The sequence below is a fragment of the Leucoraja erinacea genome, chromosome 20 (assembly GCF_028641065.1).
Source record: "Leucoraja erinacea ecotype New England chromosome 20, Leri_hhj_1, whole genome shotgun sequence".
In the NCBI taxonomy this organism is placed as follows: Eukaryota; Metazoa; Chordata; class Chondrichthyes; order Rajiformes; family Rajidae; genus Leucoraja; species Leucoraja erinaceus.
Window position 1 is genome coordinate 19,667,312 of NC_073396.1, and position 17,228 is coordinate 19,684,539.

The 17,228-nt window shown below is 45.0% G+C and overlaps 1 protein-coding gene across 2 annotated transcripts in view; it reads right to left on the minus strand.

The window, feature by feature from the left end:
• LOC129706899 (CREB-binding protein-like) overlaps positions 1-17,228 on the minus strand; it is a 126,724-nt gene that overhangs the window by 32,943 nt on the left and 76,553 nt on the right. The window contains exons 20-23 of one of the 2 annotated variants that reach the window (XM_055651526.1): positions 16,265-16,345; positions 9,436-9,492; positions 3,288-3,365; positions 2,536-2,603 (exon numbers count right to left, since the gene is read on the minus strand). In XM_055651526.1, coding sequence (XP_055507501.1) covers positions 2,536-2,603; positions 3,288-3,365; positions 9,436-9,492; positions 16,265-16,345 — 284 coding nt within the window. Of the gene's footprint in view, positions 1-2,535; positions 2,604-3,287; positions 3,366-9,435; positions 9,493-16,264; positions 16,376-17,228 lie in introns of both variants that reach the window. The other variant, XM_055651525.1, reaches the window with a different exon arrangement.

Genomic DNA, 17,228 nt, shown 5'->3' on the forward strand with positions numbered 1-17,228 from the left:
ATTATACTGCATCTGCCATTCTTCTGCCCACTCACCCAACCTATCCAAGTCACCCTGCAGTCTCATAGCATCTTCCTTGCAGCTCACACTGCCACCCAGCTTTGTGTCATCCGCAAACCTAGAGATGTCACATTTAATTCCCTCGTCTAAATCGTTAATGTATATTGTAAACAGCTTGGGTCCCAGCACTGAGCCTTGCTGCACCCCACTAGTCACTACCTGCCATTCTGAAAAAGACCAGTCAATTCCTACTCTTTGCTTCCTGTCTGCCAACTAGTTCTCTATCCATGTCAATACCCTACCCCGAATACCATGTGCTCTAATCCTGCACACTATTCTCTTGTGAGACCTCGTCAAAGGCATTTTGAAAGTCCAGATACACCACATCCACTGGCTCTCCCTTATCCATTCTACTTGTTACATCCTCAAATAAATTCCAAAAGATTAGTCAAGCATAATTTCCCCTTCATAAACCCATGCTGACTGTGACCGATCCCGTCACTGCTTTCCAAATGCGCTGCTGTAACATCTTTAATAATCGACTCCAGCATCTTCCCTACTACCTATGTAAGGCTAGCTGGTCTATAATTCCCCGTTTTCTCTCTCCCCCCTTTCTTAAAAAGTGGAGTTACATTGGCTGATCCAGACCGGAGAAAACATTGGAAAATGATCATTAAATGCATCCACGATGTCTAGGGCCACCTCCTTGAGTACTCTGGGATGCAGACCATCAGGCCTTGGAGATTTATCTGCCTTCAGTCCCAACAGTTTACCTGACCATTTTCTGACTAATGTGGAGCATAGGAGGATGAGGGGTGATCTTAGAGGTGTATAAAATCATGAGAGGAATAGATGGGACAAACATAGTCTCTTGCTCAGAGTAGGGAAATTGAGAACGTGAGGACATAGGTTTATGGTGAGGAATAGGTTTATGGTGAGGAAGGAAAGATTTAATAGGAACCTGAGGAGTAACCTTTCTTACACAAAGGGTGGTGGATGTATGGAACGAGCTCCTGGTGGAGGTAATTAAGGCAGATGCTATTGCAACTTTTAAGAAACATTTAGACAGGTCCATGAATAGGATGGGCTTAGAGGGATATGGGCCAAACGCAGGCAGGTGGAACTCGTGTAGATGTGTTGGGAGGATACGTATTTCCCGGCAATGAAGATGCACCCCCATTTTGAGTTGCTAAATTTTGAAAAAAGGCTGGCGGGACAGGACGAAGGGTTTGGTTTAGTCATTAGAAAGAAAGATGTGAAACTCCTTCAAGGAGGGAGAGAGGGACAGGGGGAGGAGAGGGGGGGGGGGAGAGAGGAGGGGGGGGGGAGGGGGGGGAGAGGGGGAGAGGGGGGGGGGGGGGGGGGGGGGGGGGGGGGGGGGAGGGGGGGGGGGGGGGGGGGGAGGGCCTGTAGGACGGAGCAGACAGCCTTCCGCCCCAGTAGCTACCCGCCAACCACCACCTCCACCGGTTGTGCCTGTGCTGAAGGACACCATGGCTGGCTGGCTGGCGGGCGGGCAGGCTGAAGGCGCTGAGGTGGCGGCTAGTTTCGCTGACCGGTCCCGGCGGCGGCCGCTCACTGAGTGAGTTGCTAGCATGATCCCCGACCACCTCCTTCTCAACGCTCCTGCACTCCCCGCAACTTTACCCCTGTAATACTTTGTGCAGCCCAGGCCGTGCTGACCCGGGCCAGACTCCCCACATGCTGTGAAAGGAACTCTTTCCCCCCCCCCCAGCGGCGCTATCCTTTTACAGCCGCATCCCATGTTGATGTACTGAGGGATAGCCAAGTCGACCTTTCTTGGCTAACAATCTAACCTTCGGCCTCCAAGACGCAGGTAAATTTTTGGGCCTTATTTTAGAGTAAAAAATAGCGTCTTCATTGCTGGGAAATATTGATAGGCACATTAGCACCAATGAGTGAGGTTTTGATCATTTAGTATTGAGCTGCCTAAAGATGAAAGTTTGAAGTGCAACTTGGCACACAACAATGGTGGTGAACAGCAATACTTTTTGTAATATTCATAGTATTTCTTAAGTGAAATTTTGTTGATTAATTTTATATTTCATTACATGTGGAGGAAGGTGGAGGTTAAATTTGTGACATTGTGCATAAGTGTGATTTTTATACCCCCCATGCCTGTAGCCTAGGCTCCTTGAGATTAGAAACCGTAAAATATAAAGATAACTAAATTACAAGATGACATCCATGTTTTTAATAATTTTATGGAATGCACAGACGATGGTATTGTAATGGTTTAATCAGGTCTAATTTGTGGAGTTCACTGTAATCTAAATGGGTGAGACAGTGTAAGTTCCCTGTTAGAGCTGTAGATGATTTCAAATGTATGAGGGTGGAACAAGGCAGGCCATGGGATGTGTTGGAGCACCCAATTATGGAGGTATGGATGAGGATTCCAACCTTGCAGAATTAGGCCACATTTCTCAGATGGAAAGAGGCACAGGTATGGTCAGACGTTTTGTTCATCTGAAGATCAAAAATTGTGCACACCTCCTAAGATATAGAAATACTTACTTTTGGAACTGAATTTATTCTCTTTTCTCGTTTTACCCGCTTTTTTCAAGCAATTATCACAAACAAAGCTGTAAGAGAAAATCAATATTAATATTTGATTTACATTCATGATATCTGAACATTTCATTTTGAAGTTAGGCACTATCCTAACTTTCAGAAGGTAAAGACTAAACACCACTCAATTTTATGTGCATCAGTCCCTACTTCTATCTTTTTCCAATTTCTAAACCTAGGAGAGACAATTATTTTAAATTTGTGGCATCACAAATATCACACCATAAGAATTTGGGCCTATTGAAAGACACAAGAGAAATAAATTAAAAAGGACATGTGAATCATAAATATGAAGGTGCTCAATCTCAGCTTCTAAACAAGGCTGTGTCTCCAGTATTTAAGCTGCTGTTCACCAGGTCAATCCCAGTATTTGACTGTTAAATACACCAATGCATGTTGCTGTTGGCAATTCTACCGAAGAAAAGTACAGCACTTGGAGTTCCAGTGTCAACGCAAAGTAGGCCAATTTACAAATGTGGGATGTTGGAGTTATGAGATGATCCAATGTTCTTTTCTACAGTGTGCCAGTGGAAGAAAGAAACAATGCAAATACACTTTTAGGAACAGCCTGAATGTAAGGGATGAATGTTTTATGAAAATGATATCAATAGCGCCTAATTTAAACATATTATCTTAACAATCCGTTCACCCAAAGATCAGTTAAATAGCACACAACCTACTATCTAAACAATACCCACCCTGAAGGCCAAATAGTTTCATTATGGAGAACGCAGATCTGATGCATTTTGCGACCACATTCTTTACATTCAAAAAATCTAAAATAAGGAAATAAAATTGCAGGTGACCATTTTGAAAACACATTGTTAGCTTTGAACATCATTAATTCAAGCCGGTAACACTACCAAATATCCAACTCAATTTCAGAGCAAGATAACTCTTCTGCAAATTCTGCAGAGGCCTGAAACTAAATTACTGCTTATGCATACACAGTGGAGGCCAGGCTTCTATCTTCTGGCCAAACCTATCATTAAATTATTAAAAGACAGGGTGCAATAACTACAAACTTAAAATTTAAATAATTAAAATTAGCCAATTCATTAGCACTTCCTGAAGAGTGCTCATTATAGCAAAAAGGACATTGGAATAGATAGACACAAAATGCTGGAGTAACTCAGCAGGACAGGCAGCATCTCTGGAGAGAAGGAATGGGTGATGTTTCGGGTCGAGACCCTTCTTCAGACTAATATATATCCTTAATCAGCCTGCAAAAGGGTGTCGGCCCGAAACTTCACCCATTCCTTCTCTCCAGAGATGCTGCCTGTCCCACTGAGGTACTCCAGCATTCTGTGTCTATCTTCGATTTAAACCAGCATCTGCAGTTCATTCCTACACACCAGGACATTGGAAGAATCTGCAGAAATCAACGATTTAAGTAGCGAGCTGCTAACGCATTTAAATGCATTAGCGCCACAGCGAACTCCCGAAGATAGCGACTGCAAGAGAATCCCCGATCGGAGAAAAATCCCTGACCTCGCGGAGGCGCGCAGGTACAGTAAGTACTGTACCTGTAAACACCGGGAGGCCTTCATGGAGTCCGGAATTCAGGCCGTCGGGCAGGATCTCCCAGCAGCAACGGAGCTGGAGGTGCCGACTGTAAGGGAATCCCCAATCTCAGGGGAATCCTTGACCTTGCGGAGACTCGCAAGTACTGTACCCTTAAACACCGAGGAGGACTTCATGGAGTACGGACTGGAGTACGCGGGCAGGACTACAAGACTGAAGCGTTGGGGACTTCGGCCCCCTCTCCCTACCATCCTACTGGCCAACGTAGTCACTAGAAAACAAAGTGGAGGACTTAAGGTCAAGGCTGCTTTACCAAAGGGAGCTGAGGGAATTTTCTGTGTTCTGCTTCACAGACACATGGCTCACCCCCATCTCCCCAGACACAGCGGTCCAGCCTGAAGGATTCTCCATCCACCATATGGACCGTACGCAGGCATCTGGGAAAGGGAGAGTGGGCGTCTGCCTCATGGTCAAATCTTCGTGATGCTCAGATGTGGCAGTCCTATCCAACTCCTGCTCTCCACACCTCGAACATCTGGCGGTGAAGTGCCGTCCCTTCTACCTACCGAGGGAATTCACCTCCATCATCCTGACCGCGGTCTACATCCCACCCCAGGCAGACGTATTGTATTTTATTCTTTGTATTGTATTCAAATTTATTGTCATTGTCTCAATTAGAGACACCGAAATGAATTTCCCTTTACAGTCAGTATCATAAAAATAAATAATAAATATTAAAACATATTAAAAAAATAAAATAGAAATTTTAAAAAAAAGCACAAACACAGAAAGTCCACGATGCAACATAACACAGTGGCACCAGGGTGAGGAAGGCACCATTGTTCAGCCAGCCTCCCCTCCGATCTTCCCAGATGTTCATCCGTGGTCGGGGCCTTCCGAGCACCCGCAGTCGCCGCGCCGGGTGGCCCGATGTTCAGGCCCTCACGCCGGGCTAGTGGAACGCCGACGCTGATCCCCGACGGTGAACATCCTCCTCCTCAGCAGCCCGGACCTCCTGATCAGCCGTCTTGCGCATCCGGAGTCCGCACCTCCCGAGTCTGCAGGCCGAGCCAGGCAGAGTCGCAGGACCCCGCATTGTTAGTCAGCGCCGCCCGCGTTGGGAGCTCCGCAAACCGCAGCTCCATGATGTCTGTGCAGCAGGTCCAGCACTCCGGTCTCCAGACGGCGACCCCCGGTAAGGCATCGCCAGCCCCGCGATGTATCAGCGCTGTCCCGCCGCTGCTGGAGCTCTGGTCGATCCCGGCAAGAAAGGCCGCGCCAATCCAGGTAGGCCGCTGGGGGGGGGGGGCGAGGACGCGACTCGAATAATAGTCGCGTCCTCACCAGGAAGCGGCTGAAGGACGGTATCCCCCGCACCGTGCCCTCTTCCCCCACATAAAGACATTAAAAAAAAATCATAAAAAACACACATCAACATAACTAAAAAAACAAAAAAACAAAAAGATACCCGGCTGAAGGTGGAGGCTGCTGGCACCAGCGCCACCGGAAGTACAATACCTGTCTGGCACTGGAGGAGCCAACATGTCTCCTGCAGCACCAACATGTTTCCTGCAGCACCAGAGGATCAAACACCCTTGACCATCAAAGACGCCTATCGCTCTATCCCTCGCCCTCACTTCGGAAAATCCAACCATTCAGCGGTGCTGCTTCTTCCTGCATACAGGCAGCAACTGAAGAGCGCACCCCAGAGATGAGGACTGTACAGAGCTGGTCGGGGGGGGACGGGGACAGAGGAACAACTCCAGGACTGCTTGGAGTCTGTAGACTGGGCAATATTCAGGGACTCGGCAACGGACCTGAATGAATACGCCACAGTCGTTACAGACTTCATAAGGAAATGCGGGGAGGACTGCTTTCCAACAAAAACCTTCCAAGTGTTTCCTAACCAGAAGCCTTGGATGAACCATGAGATCTGCATTCTTCTGAAGGCAAGATCCTGGGCATTCGGGCTTGAATGCCATCACCTCCTATGAGACGAAATCAGGAGGCGGCTCAAACGACAGAGAAGCATCACTCCCTGATGAGCTCAATGCGTTCTACGCACGGTTCGATAGGGAGAACACTGATGTTCCTTCCCGAGCCCCTATTCGCCCTGAAGGTGTTACAATCATAGTCACAGAGGCCAACGTCAGAAGATCCTTCAGAGGGGTGAACCCTCGGAAAGCACATGGACCTGATGGTATTCCCGGTCGAGTTCTCAAGACCAGTGCAGACCAATTGGCGGGCGTTTTTGCAGACATTTTCAACCTCTCACTTCTGAGGTCTGAGGTTCCCACCTGCTTTTAGAGGGTATCAATAATACCGGTGCCCAAGAAGAGTAAGGTGACGTGTCTCAATGACTATCGACCAGTGGCACTAACGTCTGTGGTGAAGAAGTTGGTTATGGTGCACATCAACTACTACCTCGACAAGAACCTCGACCAACTACAGTTCGCATACTGCCACAACAGGTCAACGGAGGATGCAATTTCACTGGCTCTCCACTCCGCATTGGACCACTTGGACAATAAAAACACCTACGTCAGGCTGTTGTTTATAGACTACAGCTCGGCGTTTAATACCATCATCCCTTCCAAGCTGGTTACCAAGCTCATGGAACTGTGCCTCTGCTCACCCCTCTGCAATTGGATCCTCGACTTCCTCATCCACAGACCACAGTCGGTTCAATTTGGAGGAACCACTTCATCCTCCGTAACAATTAGTACGGAAGCACCTCAAGGCTGCGTGCTCAGGCCCCTGCTTTACTCACTCTATACCCATGACTGTGTAGCCGGTCATAGTGCAAACTCCATCATCATGTTCGCTGCTGACACCACTGTGGTTGGACGAATCACAGATGGGGACGAGTCAGAGTATAGAAGTGAGATCGACCGACTGACCAAATGGTGCCAGCACAACAACCTGGCTCTCAACATCAGTAAGACCAAGGAACTGATTGTGGACTTTAGTAGGGGAAGGTTGTGGACCTACAATCCTGTTTATATCAACGGGACAATGGTGGAAAGGGTCAATAACTTCAAGTTCCTGGGCGTGCATATAATAATAATAATAATAATAACTTTATTTGTTAAGCACCTTAAAAACAACCAAAGCTGACCAAAGTGCTGTACAGAAAAAAGAAAACAAGCAAGACATCATAAAACAGGCAGAACAACAGAACATACAACTAACACGAGGCGCATAAATTACATACAAAAATCCAAACAATAAATTAAAAAACATAAAACACAAGTACGAACAACGCAGCAAAACCAAGCAAATAAAGTTAATAAACAATTCAACACCTCACTGGTCTACAAAGGCCATGGAGAATAGATATGTCTTCAGGAGTGATTTAAAAACAGCTAGAGAAGGGGCCTGTTTAACGTGCAGAGGCAATTCATTCCACAATCTCGGAGCCGACACAGCAAAGGCACGGTCCCCTCTGAGCTTCCGCTTAGTCTTTGGCTCAATCAGGAGCAGCTGATCATCTGACCTGAGAGAGCGGGAGGGCGAATAAGGGTGCAAAAGCTCAGATAGGTAGGACGGGGCAAGACCACTTAGGGATTTAAAAGTAAATAAAAGAATTTTAAAACGAATCCTATACTGAATAGGCAGCCAGTGGAGAGAGGCCAAAAGGTGAGAAACATGATCATGCTTTCGTGTGCCAGTCAAGAGACGAACAGCTGCATTCTGTACCATCTGGAGACGGGCGATGGAGGACCGACTAACCCCCAGATACAGTGCATTGCAGTAATCCAGCCGGGTGGTAACAAAGGCGTGGATTACCGTCTCAAAGTGCTGCCTTGACAAAATCGGCTTTATTTTTGCCAGCTGCCTAAGATGGAAAAAACCAGATTTAACAACAGCCCTTACCTGACAGTCAAATCTAAGCTCAGTGTCCACTTTAATCCCCAGGTTTGTGATGTTAGGTTTGAGATATGCAGACAAAGAGCCTAGATCAACAGGGGGGGCCCCAGAGGTGCCACCAAAGATCATTACCTCTGTCTTGTCATCATTAAATTTTAAAAAGTTCAGTGACATCCAGGTCTTTATGTCACTGAGACACTCAAGCAAGAGGCCGACAGAGTGTACACCCCCCTTTCCCAGAGGCACATAAAGCTGACTGTCATCAGCATAAAAGTGGAATGAAATCCCGTGCTTCCTAAGGATGGAACCGAGTGGGAGCAAATAGAGTGAAAAGAGGAGAGGGCCAAGAACTGAGCCCTGTGGGACCCCACACGAGAGAGGAGCTGAGGAGGATACAGAGTCCCCAAGGCTGACACAAAAAGTTCGATCAGCCAAGTACGACCTGAACCACTCCAGTGCTATGCCCCTGATACCCACCCACTGCTCCAAACGGGAGATCAAAATTTCATGATCCACTGTGTCAAAGGCAGCTGACAAATCTAAAAGCACGAGGACAACACAGTCACCTTGATCAGTAGCCAAAAAAATATCATTAAAAACCCTCAAAAGGGCCGATTCTGTGCTGTGCCGGGACTTAAAACCGGACTGGAAAACCTCCAAAACGTCATGTTCCTCCAAAAAGGCCATCAATTGCCTGTGCACGATCCTCTCTAGGACTTTTGATAAAAAAGGCAGTATCAGAAGATCTTTCCTGGACCCAGCACACCAATGCAATTGTAAAGATGGCACATCAGCGACTCTACTTCCTGAGAAGATTAGGGAGATTCGGCATGTCGCAGAGGATTCTCCAAAACTTCTACAGGTGCACGGCTAAGAACATCCAGACTGGTTGCATCTTGGCCTGGTTCGGCAACTTGAACATCCAGGAGCGAATAAGACTACAAAAAGTTGTGACCACTGCCCAGTCCATCACCGGCTTTGACCTCCCCACCATCGAAGGGACCTATCGTAGTCGTTGCCTTAAAAAGGCAGCCAAAATCATCAAGGTCCCAGACCATCCTGGCCACACACTTATCTCACCACTGCCATCAGGAAGAAGGTACAGGAGCCTAAAGACTGTAACGTCCAGGTTCAGAAACAGCTTCTTCCCCACAGCCATCAGGTTATTAAACACAACAAATAAGCTATGAGCTCTGAACTGCAAAAGACTATATTATTATTTGTTATTTATTGAACTTTTTCTTTTTTTTCCTGTTATATACAATGTTTACATATTCACATATTCTGTTGTGCTGCAGCAAGTCACAATTTCATTGTCCCGTCTGGGACATATGACAATAAAATATTCTTGACTCTTAGTCCGTTTTGGACTGAGGAACAAAGTGAGGGACACACTTATGGTGAAATAATAATTGCATGTGACAGGGAAGAATGATAATCCAGAATACTTACGGCTCAGGATCCAACGTGTCATTTTTTTTCTTTTCAAACTGATCTTTTGAAATTGTTCTGAGGAAAGAAAAACATTCACAAAGCTTTGAGATAAACAATGCATGATACTTGCCCCCAACACCTGATTTTCAATACAAACTCTATATGCTACACCATGTCTGCATCGCACACAATATTTAATGTTATTTATGACAATGAACGAGCAACCATTCTGTGCAGCCAATGTACAGGTAGATGGCCTGAATCCAGGCCTATACAAACAATCATACACAGTTAATATGACAGTTAATGTGAGACACATCCCACTTAACATCTCTCCGTTCTTACAGAGAAATTACAAATCTTCGTTTGAGGAAATAAAAGCAGAAAATAATGGAAAGATTTAGAGTATGCCAGGTAACATCTGTTGAAAGTTAAAAGTATAATCTGTTTTAAGTTGCAAAGAAAGAGGAGAACAAAGGAAATGACTGTGTTCGGATGAAGAAACTGAATGACATAAAATGCGGCTTGTTGATTGCCAGCAGATTAAAACACAGTAGGTAATATGACTCACAAAAATGCTGGAGAAACTCAGCGGGTGCAGCAGCATCTATGGAGCGAAGGAAATAGGTGACGTTTCGGGCCGAAACCCTTCTTCAGACTGATGGAGGGTGGGGGGGGAGAAGGAAGGAAAAAGGGAGGAGGAGGAGCCTGAGGTAATATGACTCAGTCATTTCTGATCTTTTATATCAGTGTGACTTTCATTATCTTAACAGCCATATCTTAACATTGAAATCAGTCTGGAAGATTCTCAGCAATTCATTACTCAAGTAGAAAATTCAAAAAATTCACTTTTCTCTGAGCAAAGAAATTTCTTCTCATCATCAGTATCCTAAATTGAGACTGACACCACTGGTCTACCCTTTATCCACCCTGTCAAACCTCAGAAGAATTTATATGATTCAATAGAACCATGGCTGTTAAACAATTTAATATGTCTTCAACAATGACCAGGGACGTTATCCACAGACAGTGGTAGAATCACATCCATTACCAGAATTGTGTCACCCTGTGGAATGTTCAATCTCATAACCACCTGATTAAACTAAACCAAACTAAATGGCTGGGTATTTTCAATGATTAATAAACATGTGTGTCACAAATGCGGGTGCCAAACTCATGGATCTGGGACTCAACATCTTCCTCTTGACTCTGAACCAGAGAGACACAAGAGAGAAAATTGCAGGATGTGGGAAGTCAGGGGCACTGCTGGTGTCTCTGACCACTACACCTGTGGGAACTGTGTCCAGATGCAGCTCCTCAATGACAGAGTTAGGGAACTGGAGCAGCAGCTGGATGACCTGCAGTCCATCCGGGAAAATAAAAGCTTCCTGGATAGGACGTCACTCCAAGGGTACAGAAGGTGTGACGGTTAGAGACGGAAAGGAATGGATGAAATGAGTGCAGGAGACTTCAGTGGAAGTACCTCTTGAAAACAGGTACGCCCTCCTGGGAGGTGTCGGGGCAGACGACACTTCCAGTCCGAGCGGCCGACAGATCTGTGACTCGAATCCTGGCGCCGAGGCTCGACCAGCGAGATCGACGTCAGGCAGAGCCATAGTGGTAGGTGACTCCATTGTCACTGAGAACAGGGGATTCTGTGGCAACAGGCGAGACTCAAGGATGCTGTGTTGCCTCCCTAGTGCCAGGGTCCAAGACGTCTCAGACCGACTTCAGCACATCCTCGAGAGGGAAGGGGAGCAGCTGGGAGCAGTTGTGCATGTAGGCACAAATGACATGTGTAAGAAGAGGAAGGTTCTGCAACGTGAGTAAAGAGAACTAGGTAGGAGGCTGAAAAGCAGGACCTCTTGGGTGGTTATCTCTGGTTTGCTTCCAGTTCCTCGTGCAAGTGAGGGTGGGAACAGGGAGATAAGGGATCTCAATGTGCGGCTGAGGAGTTGGTGCAGGGGGCAGGGATTTAGATTTCTAGACCACTGGGATCTCTTTTGGGGCAGAGATGACCTGTACAAAAGGGACAGGTTGCACCTTAATTGGTGGCGGACCAACATTCTGGCAGGCAGGTTTGCTAGTGCTACACGGGTGGGTTTAAACTAAATAGTGGGGGTGGGGATCAACAACATGGAAGCGTATGCATGCAGTTAACGGGAAAGAGAGTGTAGAGAAGGTCACGTTGAAACTAATAGGGCAGGGGAATGGGAACCAATGCAAGGAGACAAGGGGACATAAAATGAGGACAGAAGCAAAAGGTAGAAGGCTGAAGAGAAAAACAAACCTGAAAGCTTTGTACCTTAATGTGAGGAGCATTTGTAATAAACTGGATGAATTGAATGCGCAGTTAATAGTTCATGGATATGATATAGTTGGAATTACAGAGACATGGCTCCAGGGTGACCAAGGCTGGGAACTAAACATGCAGGGGTATTCGATATTCAGGAAGGATAGACAGAAAGGAAGAGGAGGTGGGGTGGGATTGCTGGGTTAAAGAGGAGATTAATGTAATGGTAAGGAGAGACATTAGCTTGGATCGTGTAGAATCTGTGCGAGTAGAACTGTGAAAAAGCCACTGGCAGAAAACACTTGTTGGAGTTGTATACAGACCACCAAACAGCAGTAGGGAGGTTGGGGATAGCAGCAAACAAGAAATTAGGGATGCTTGTCGCAAAGGTACAGCAGTTATCATAGGCGACTTTAATCTATATATAGATTGGGCCAACCAAATTGGTAACAGCGCTGAGGAGGAGGATTTCCTGGATTGTATACAGGATGGTTTTCTAAGCCAATATGTAGAGGAAACAAGTAGTTGGCAGGCCATCCTAAACTGGGTATTGTGCAATGAGGAAGGATTAGTTGGCAATCTTGTTGTGCGAAGCCCCTCGGGCAACAGTGACTATAACATGGTGGAATTCTGCATTAAGGTGAAGAGTGACACGGTTAATTCAGACTAGGGTCCTGAATTTAAAGAAAGACTTTGATGGTATGAGACGGGAATTGGCTAGGATATTCTGGTAAATCATACTTAAAGGATTGACGGTGGAGATGCAACTGCAAAGATTTAAAAATCGCCTGGATGAACTCCAAAAATTGTTCATCCTGGTCTGGCAAAAAAAACAAACAAAAAAAACAAACAAAAAAAACAGGGAAGGCGGCTCAACCGTGGCTAACGAGGGAAATTAAGGATTGTGTTAAATCCAAGGAAGAGGCATATAAATTGGCCAGAGGAAGCAGCATACGCGGAGGACTGGGAGAAAGGGGTTAAGAGGGGGGGGGAAAAAGAGCATGGAAAAAAGGGTCCTTTTTAGAGTGGCAAGCAGTGATTAGTGGGGTGCTGCAACACTCAGTGCTGGGACACCAGTTCATTATAATAAATATTAACAATTTAGACGAGGGAATTAAATGTAACATCTCCAAATTTGTGGATGACACAAAGCTAGGTGGCAGTGTGAGCTGCGAGGAGGATGCTATGAGGCTGCAGTGTGACTTGGATAGGTTAGGTGAGTACGCAGATGCATGGCAGATGCAGTATAATGTGGATAAATGTGAGGTTATTCACTTTGGTGGCAAGAACAGAAGGCAGATTATTATCTGAATGGTGTCAGATTAGGAAAAGGGGAGGTGCACCTGGGTGTCCTTGAAAGTAAGCATGCAGGTAGGTACAGCAGGCAGTGAAGAGCTAATGACATGTTGGCCTTCATTGCGTGAGGATTTGAGTTTAGGAGCAAGGAGGTCCTACTGCAGTTGTACAGGGCCATGGTGAGACCGCACCTGGAGTATTGCATGCAGTTTTGGTCTCCTAATTTGAGGAAGGACATTATTGCTATTGAGGGAGTGCGGGGTGGGTTCCCAGGTTAATTCCCGGGATTGCAGGGAATTATGAAAGAATGGGTCGACTGGGCATGTATTCACTGGAATTTAGAAGGATGAGAGGGTATCTTATAGAAACATATAAAATTCTTAAAAGGATTGGACAGGCTAGAATGTAAAAATGTTCCCGATGTTGGTGGGAGTTGTGGGAGTCCAGAACCAGGGGTCACAGTTTAAGAATAAGGGGTAGGCCATTTAGGACTGAGATGAGGAACAACATTTTCACCCAAAGAGTTGTGAATCTATGGAATTCTCTGCCACAGAAGGCAGTGAAGCCAATTCACTGGATGTTTTCAAGAGAGAGTTAGAGTTAGCTCTTGGGGCTAAAGGAATCAAGGGATATGGGGAAAAAGCAGGAAAGGGGTACTGATTTTGGATGATCAGCCATGATTATGTTGAATGGCGGTGCTGGCCAAATGGCCTACTCCTGTACCTATTTTCTATGAACAGCTTCTTCCCCACTGTTATCAGTCTCTTGAATCAACCTCTCATATGCTTCGGATGAATTCCCGGTCTTCCAGTCCACCTCATTCCAGCCCTTGCACTTTTTTAAATCTGCAATTTCTCTGTACCTACTACATTCAGCACTCCCTTATACTACCTGATGTACTCACGTATGGTATGATTTGTCTGGTTCTGGATAGCATGCAAAACTAAGTTTCCTCTGTATCCCGCTACACATAAACTAATACCTAACATCAAAAGAGCATTACAATGGAAAGTATTAAAGACGGAACTAGAATTTGTCTCTATTGTTTTTTTGGTCGATTGTTGCAGAAAGGTTCAGTGAAATTAACAAAAACAGGTCATGGATAACTGAACAAGTTATGCGAAGTACAGAGCTAAACAAAGTCAAAACACAGGGAATCCATATGTGGTCTCCATGTTTGAGTTCATTTCATGCAAGAAAACTTGAATGATTGATGATATACAAGCTGCACTTCAGGGAGAAACAGCAGATTTCTGGTAATGGTGACTGTCCCCAGTTTACAAGAACTACACAAATCATCAAAAGGGTTCTGAAATCCAAAGTTCATTTGTTTGGAGGATTCAGATGTGAAAGTTAGTCAGCTTAGTGTTTCATGCCCAAGTATTTTAATTATATTCAGCATTTTGAATATTCCAAAAAACACTTTTAATTGGATGTTGTCACTGGTAGGTAGATAGTCAAGAAGGCTGTTGGTACATTGGCTTTCATCAGTCAGGATACTGAGTATAGGAAGGAACTGTAGATGCTGGTTTAAACCAAAGATAGACACAAAATGCTGGAATAACTCAGCAGGACAGGCAGCATCTCAGTCTGAAGAAGGATCTCGACCCAAAACGTCACCCATTCCTTCACTCCAGAGACACTGCCTGTCCCGCTGAGTTACTCCTGCATTTTGTGTCCATCTTACTGAGTAAAGGAGTTGTAACATAACAGTTGTGTAAGATATTGGGAAGACCACACTTTGAGTACTATGTTCAGTTTTGGTCACCTGAACTGAGCTGTAGGGAGGATGTCATTAAGCTGGAAAGAATGCAGAGAAGAATTATGAGGATGTTGCCAGGATTTGAGTGCCTGAGCTATAGGGAGAAGTTCAGCCGTTACAGAGGTTAAGCAAATTAGGACTTTATTCTTTGGAGCTGAAGAAGCTGAGGGATGATCTTACAGAGGTGTATCAAATTATGAGGGGAATAGATAGGATGAATGCAGTATTTTACATAGTGCAAGGGAATCAAAAACAAAGAGGACATATGCTTAAGGTGAGAGGGGCAAGATTTAATATGAACAAGAAGGGCAACTTTTTCACTCAGAGGATGGTGGGTATATGGAACGAGCTGCCAGAGGAGGTTGGTGAGGCAGGTACTATAACAACATTTAAAAGACACTGGACAGGCACATGAATAGGAAAGGTTTAGAGGGATATGGGCCAAATATAGGCAAATGGGACTACCTTAGATGGTGCATTTGGCATGGATGAGGTGGATCAAAGGGCCTATTTCTTTTACCCTATGAATCTATTTCTGCAAAGATGGTGAGAGTTTCAATGTAAAAGTTCTTGCCAGCATTTTGTTTTTATTCATCTCAGGCAGGGTTCCAAAAATATGCAGGTGTTATTTGGGAAATCAAGTGCTCAGTCAGAATATATTTTAGATATAAGTTTATTATTGTCACATGTACCAAGGTACAGTGAAAACATCATAAGATATGGGAGCTGAATTATGCCATTCGGCTCGAGTCTGTTCCGCCATTCGATCATGGCGGATGTATTTTTCCCCACTGAATCCCATTCTCCTGCTTCTCCCATTAGCTTTGACGCCTTTACTAATCAAGAATCTATTAATCTCCGCTTTAAACATACCCAATGACTTGGCCCCCAGCCCTGACTGAGACAATGAATTTGACGGATTTACCACCCTCCGGCTACAGTTATTCCTCATCTTCATTCTAAAGGTACGTCTTTTTATTCTGAGGCTGTCCCTCTAGTCTTAGACTCTCCCACTAATGGAAACATTCTTTCCACATCCAATCTATGTAGGCTCTTCATTATTTGATAGATTTCAGTGAGATTCCGCCCCGTTTTGCATGCTATCCAAACAGATCAGATATACCATACATAAATACAATCGTCAAACTCACGTACAATAGATAGAGCAAAGGGGAAGATGCAGTGCAAAATATAGTTCTCAGTATTGTACTGCACCAGTTCCAGAGACAAAGTCCAAAGCCCTCAGTGGGGTAGAGGTGAATCGAACAGTACTCTAGTTTATGAAATGATCCTTCAAAAGCCTGATATTAGAGGGTGAGAAGTTGTTCTCGAGTCTGATGGTGTGCGCTTTCAAGCTTCTGTACCTTCTGCTGGACGGGAGCAGGGAGAAGTTGTTTGTTTCAAAATATGAAGAATAAACAATCAAGGGTGTCATCATTAATTCAATTCCACAACGGAAATGGCAACACACAGAAATAAATGAAAGTGCTACTTACGTTTGTGGCTGGGTAGGATCGTCACCCAGAGTGACACTGTCGCCTTGGATTTCATTGAAGCACTTCTCACAGAAGTGATACCTGTCAGCAAGAAGGCCATATTTGGGTGAACTGCTCGTCCACAACACAGCCAGCCCAGCAACGGAGCCACCAATCAGAGGGCAGATCACCACGGCGAGAGGTTTGGTTGGTTGATTGATGACATTACGGGTCAGTGTTTTACCAGGGTTGGGTCAGGTCAATGTGGACAATGGGGAGGGGAGGTTTAAGAAAAAAGGGGAAGGAACAAACAGCACAGACAAAGTAAGACGGAACACCAAGACAACACAGAGCAGAAAGCCAAGGCAAAGCATATATTAGCATTTGGTCTCATTGGATAGGTTAAAAAGCAACACCACTACATAATTAAATTAAATAATTAAAATTTGATTCATGGGCATGTTGCATCTTTGGATTATTAGTGATATTACCAAAAAATAAATTTAGCATGTTCTCACTATAGGCTAGGTTACGGTGAGTAGAAAACATAGAAAAACATAGAAAAATAGGTGCAGGAGTAGGCCATTCGACCCTTCGAGCCAGCCAGTGTAGTTATGCAGCGGGCAACATGCCCATCACTGCACCATGTTCCGGCAGTCTGCTATCTTTTTGTTTTACTTTGTTAATCGCCAATGAGAATTTTCCCTAAATAAGTTAAGAATCAATCTTCCTCACTGAATTCTCAGTCAATATTCTGAACTGTTTGCAGGTGTGCAGGAATTTAGTCAACACATTGCAAATTTTAAGGAGACAATTATCCCTCTTCCATCCCACTTATGTCCAGAGTCAGGCTTTACAACAGGTATCATCGAAGGGGAGGGGCGTAACTGTGGCTCGCAAAAGCATGAACAAGTCATGAGCATGCAGTGTGTTTTATGGTTCACTTATTGCGCTGTCAATAGTAAGATGCATGGAGGAAAAATTT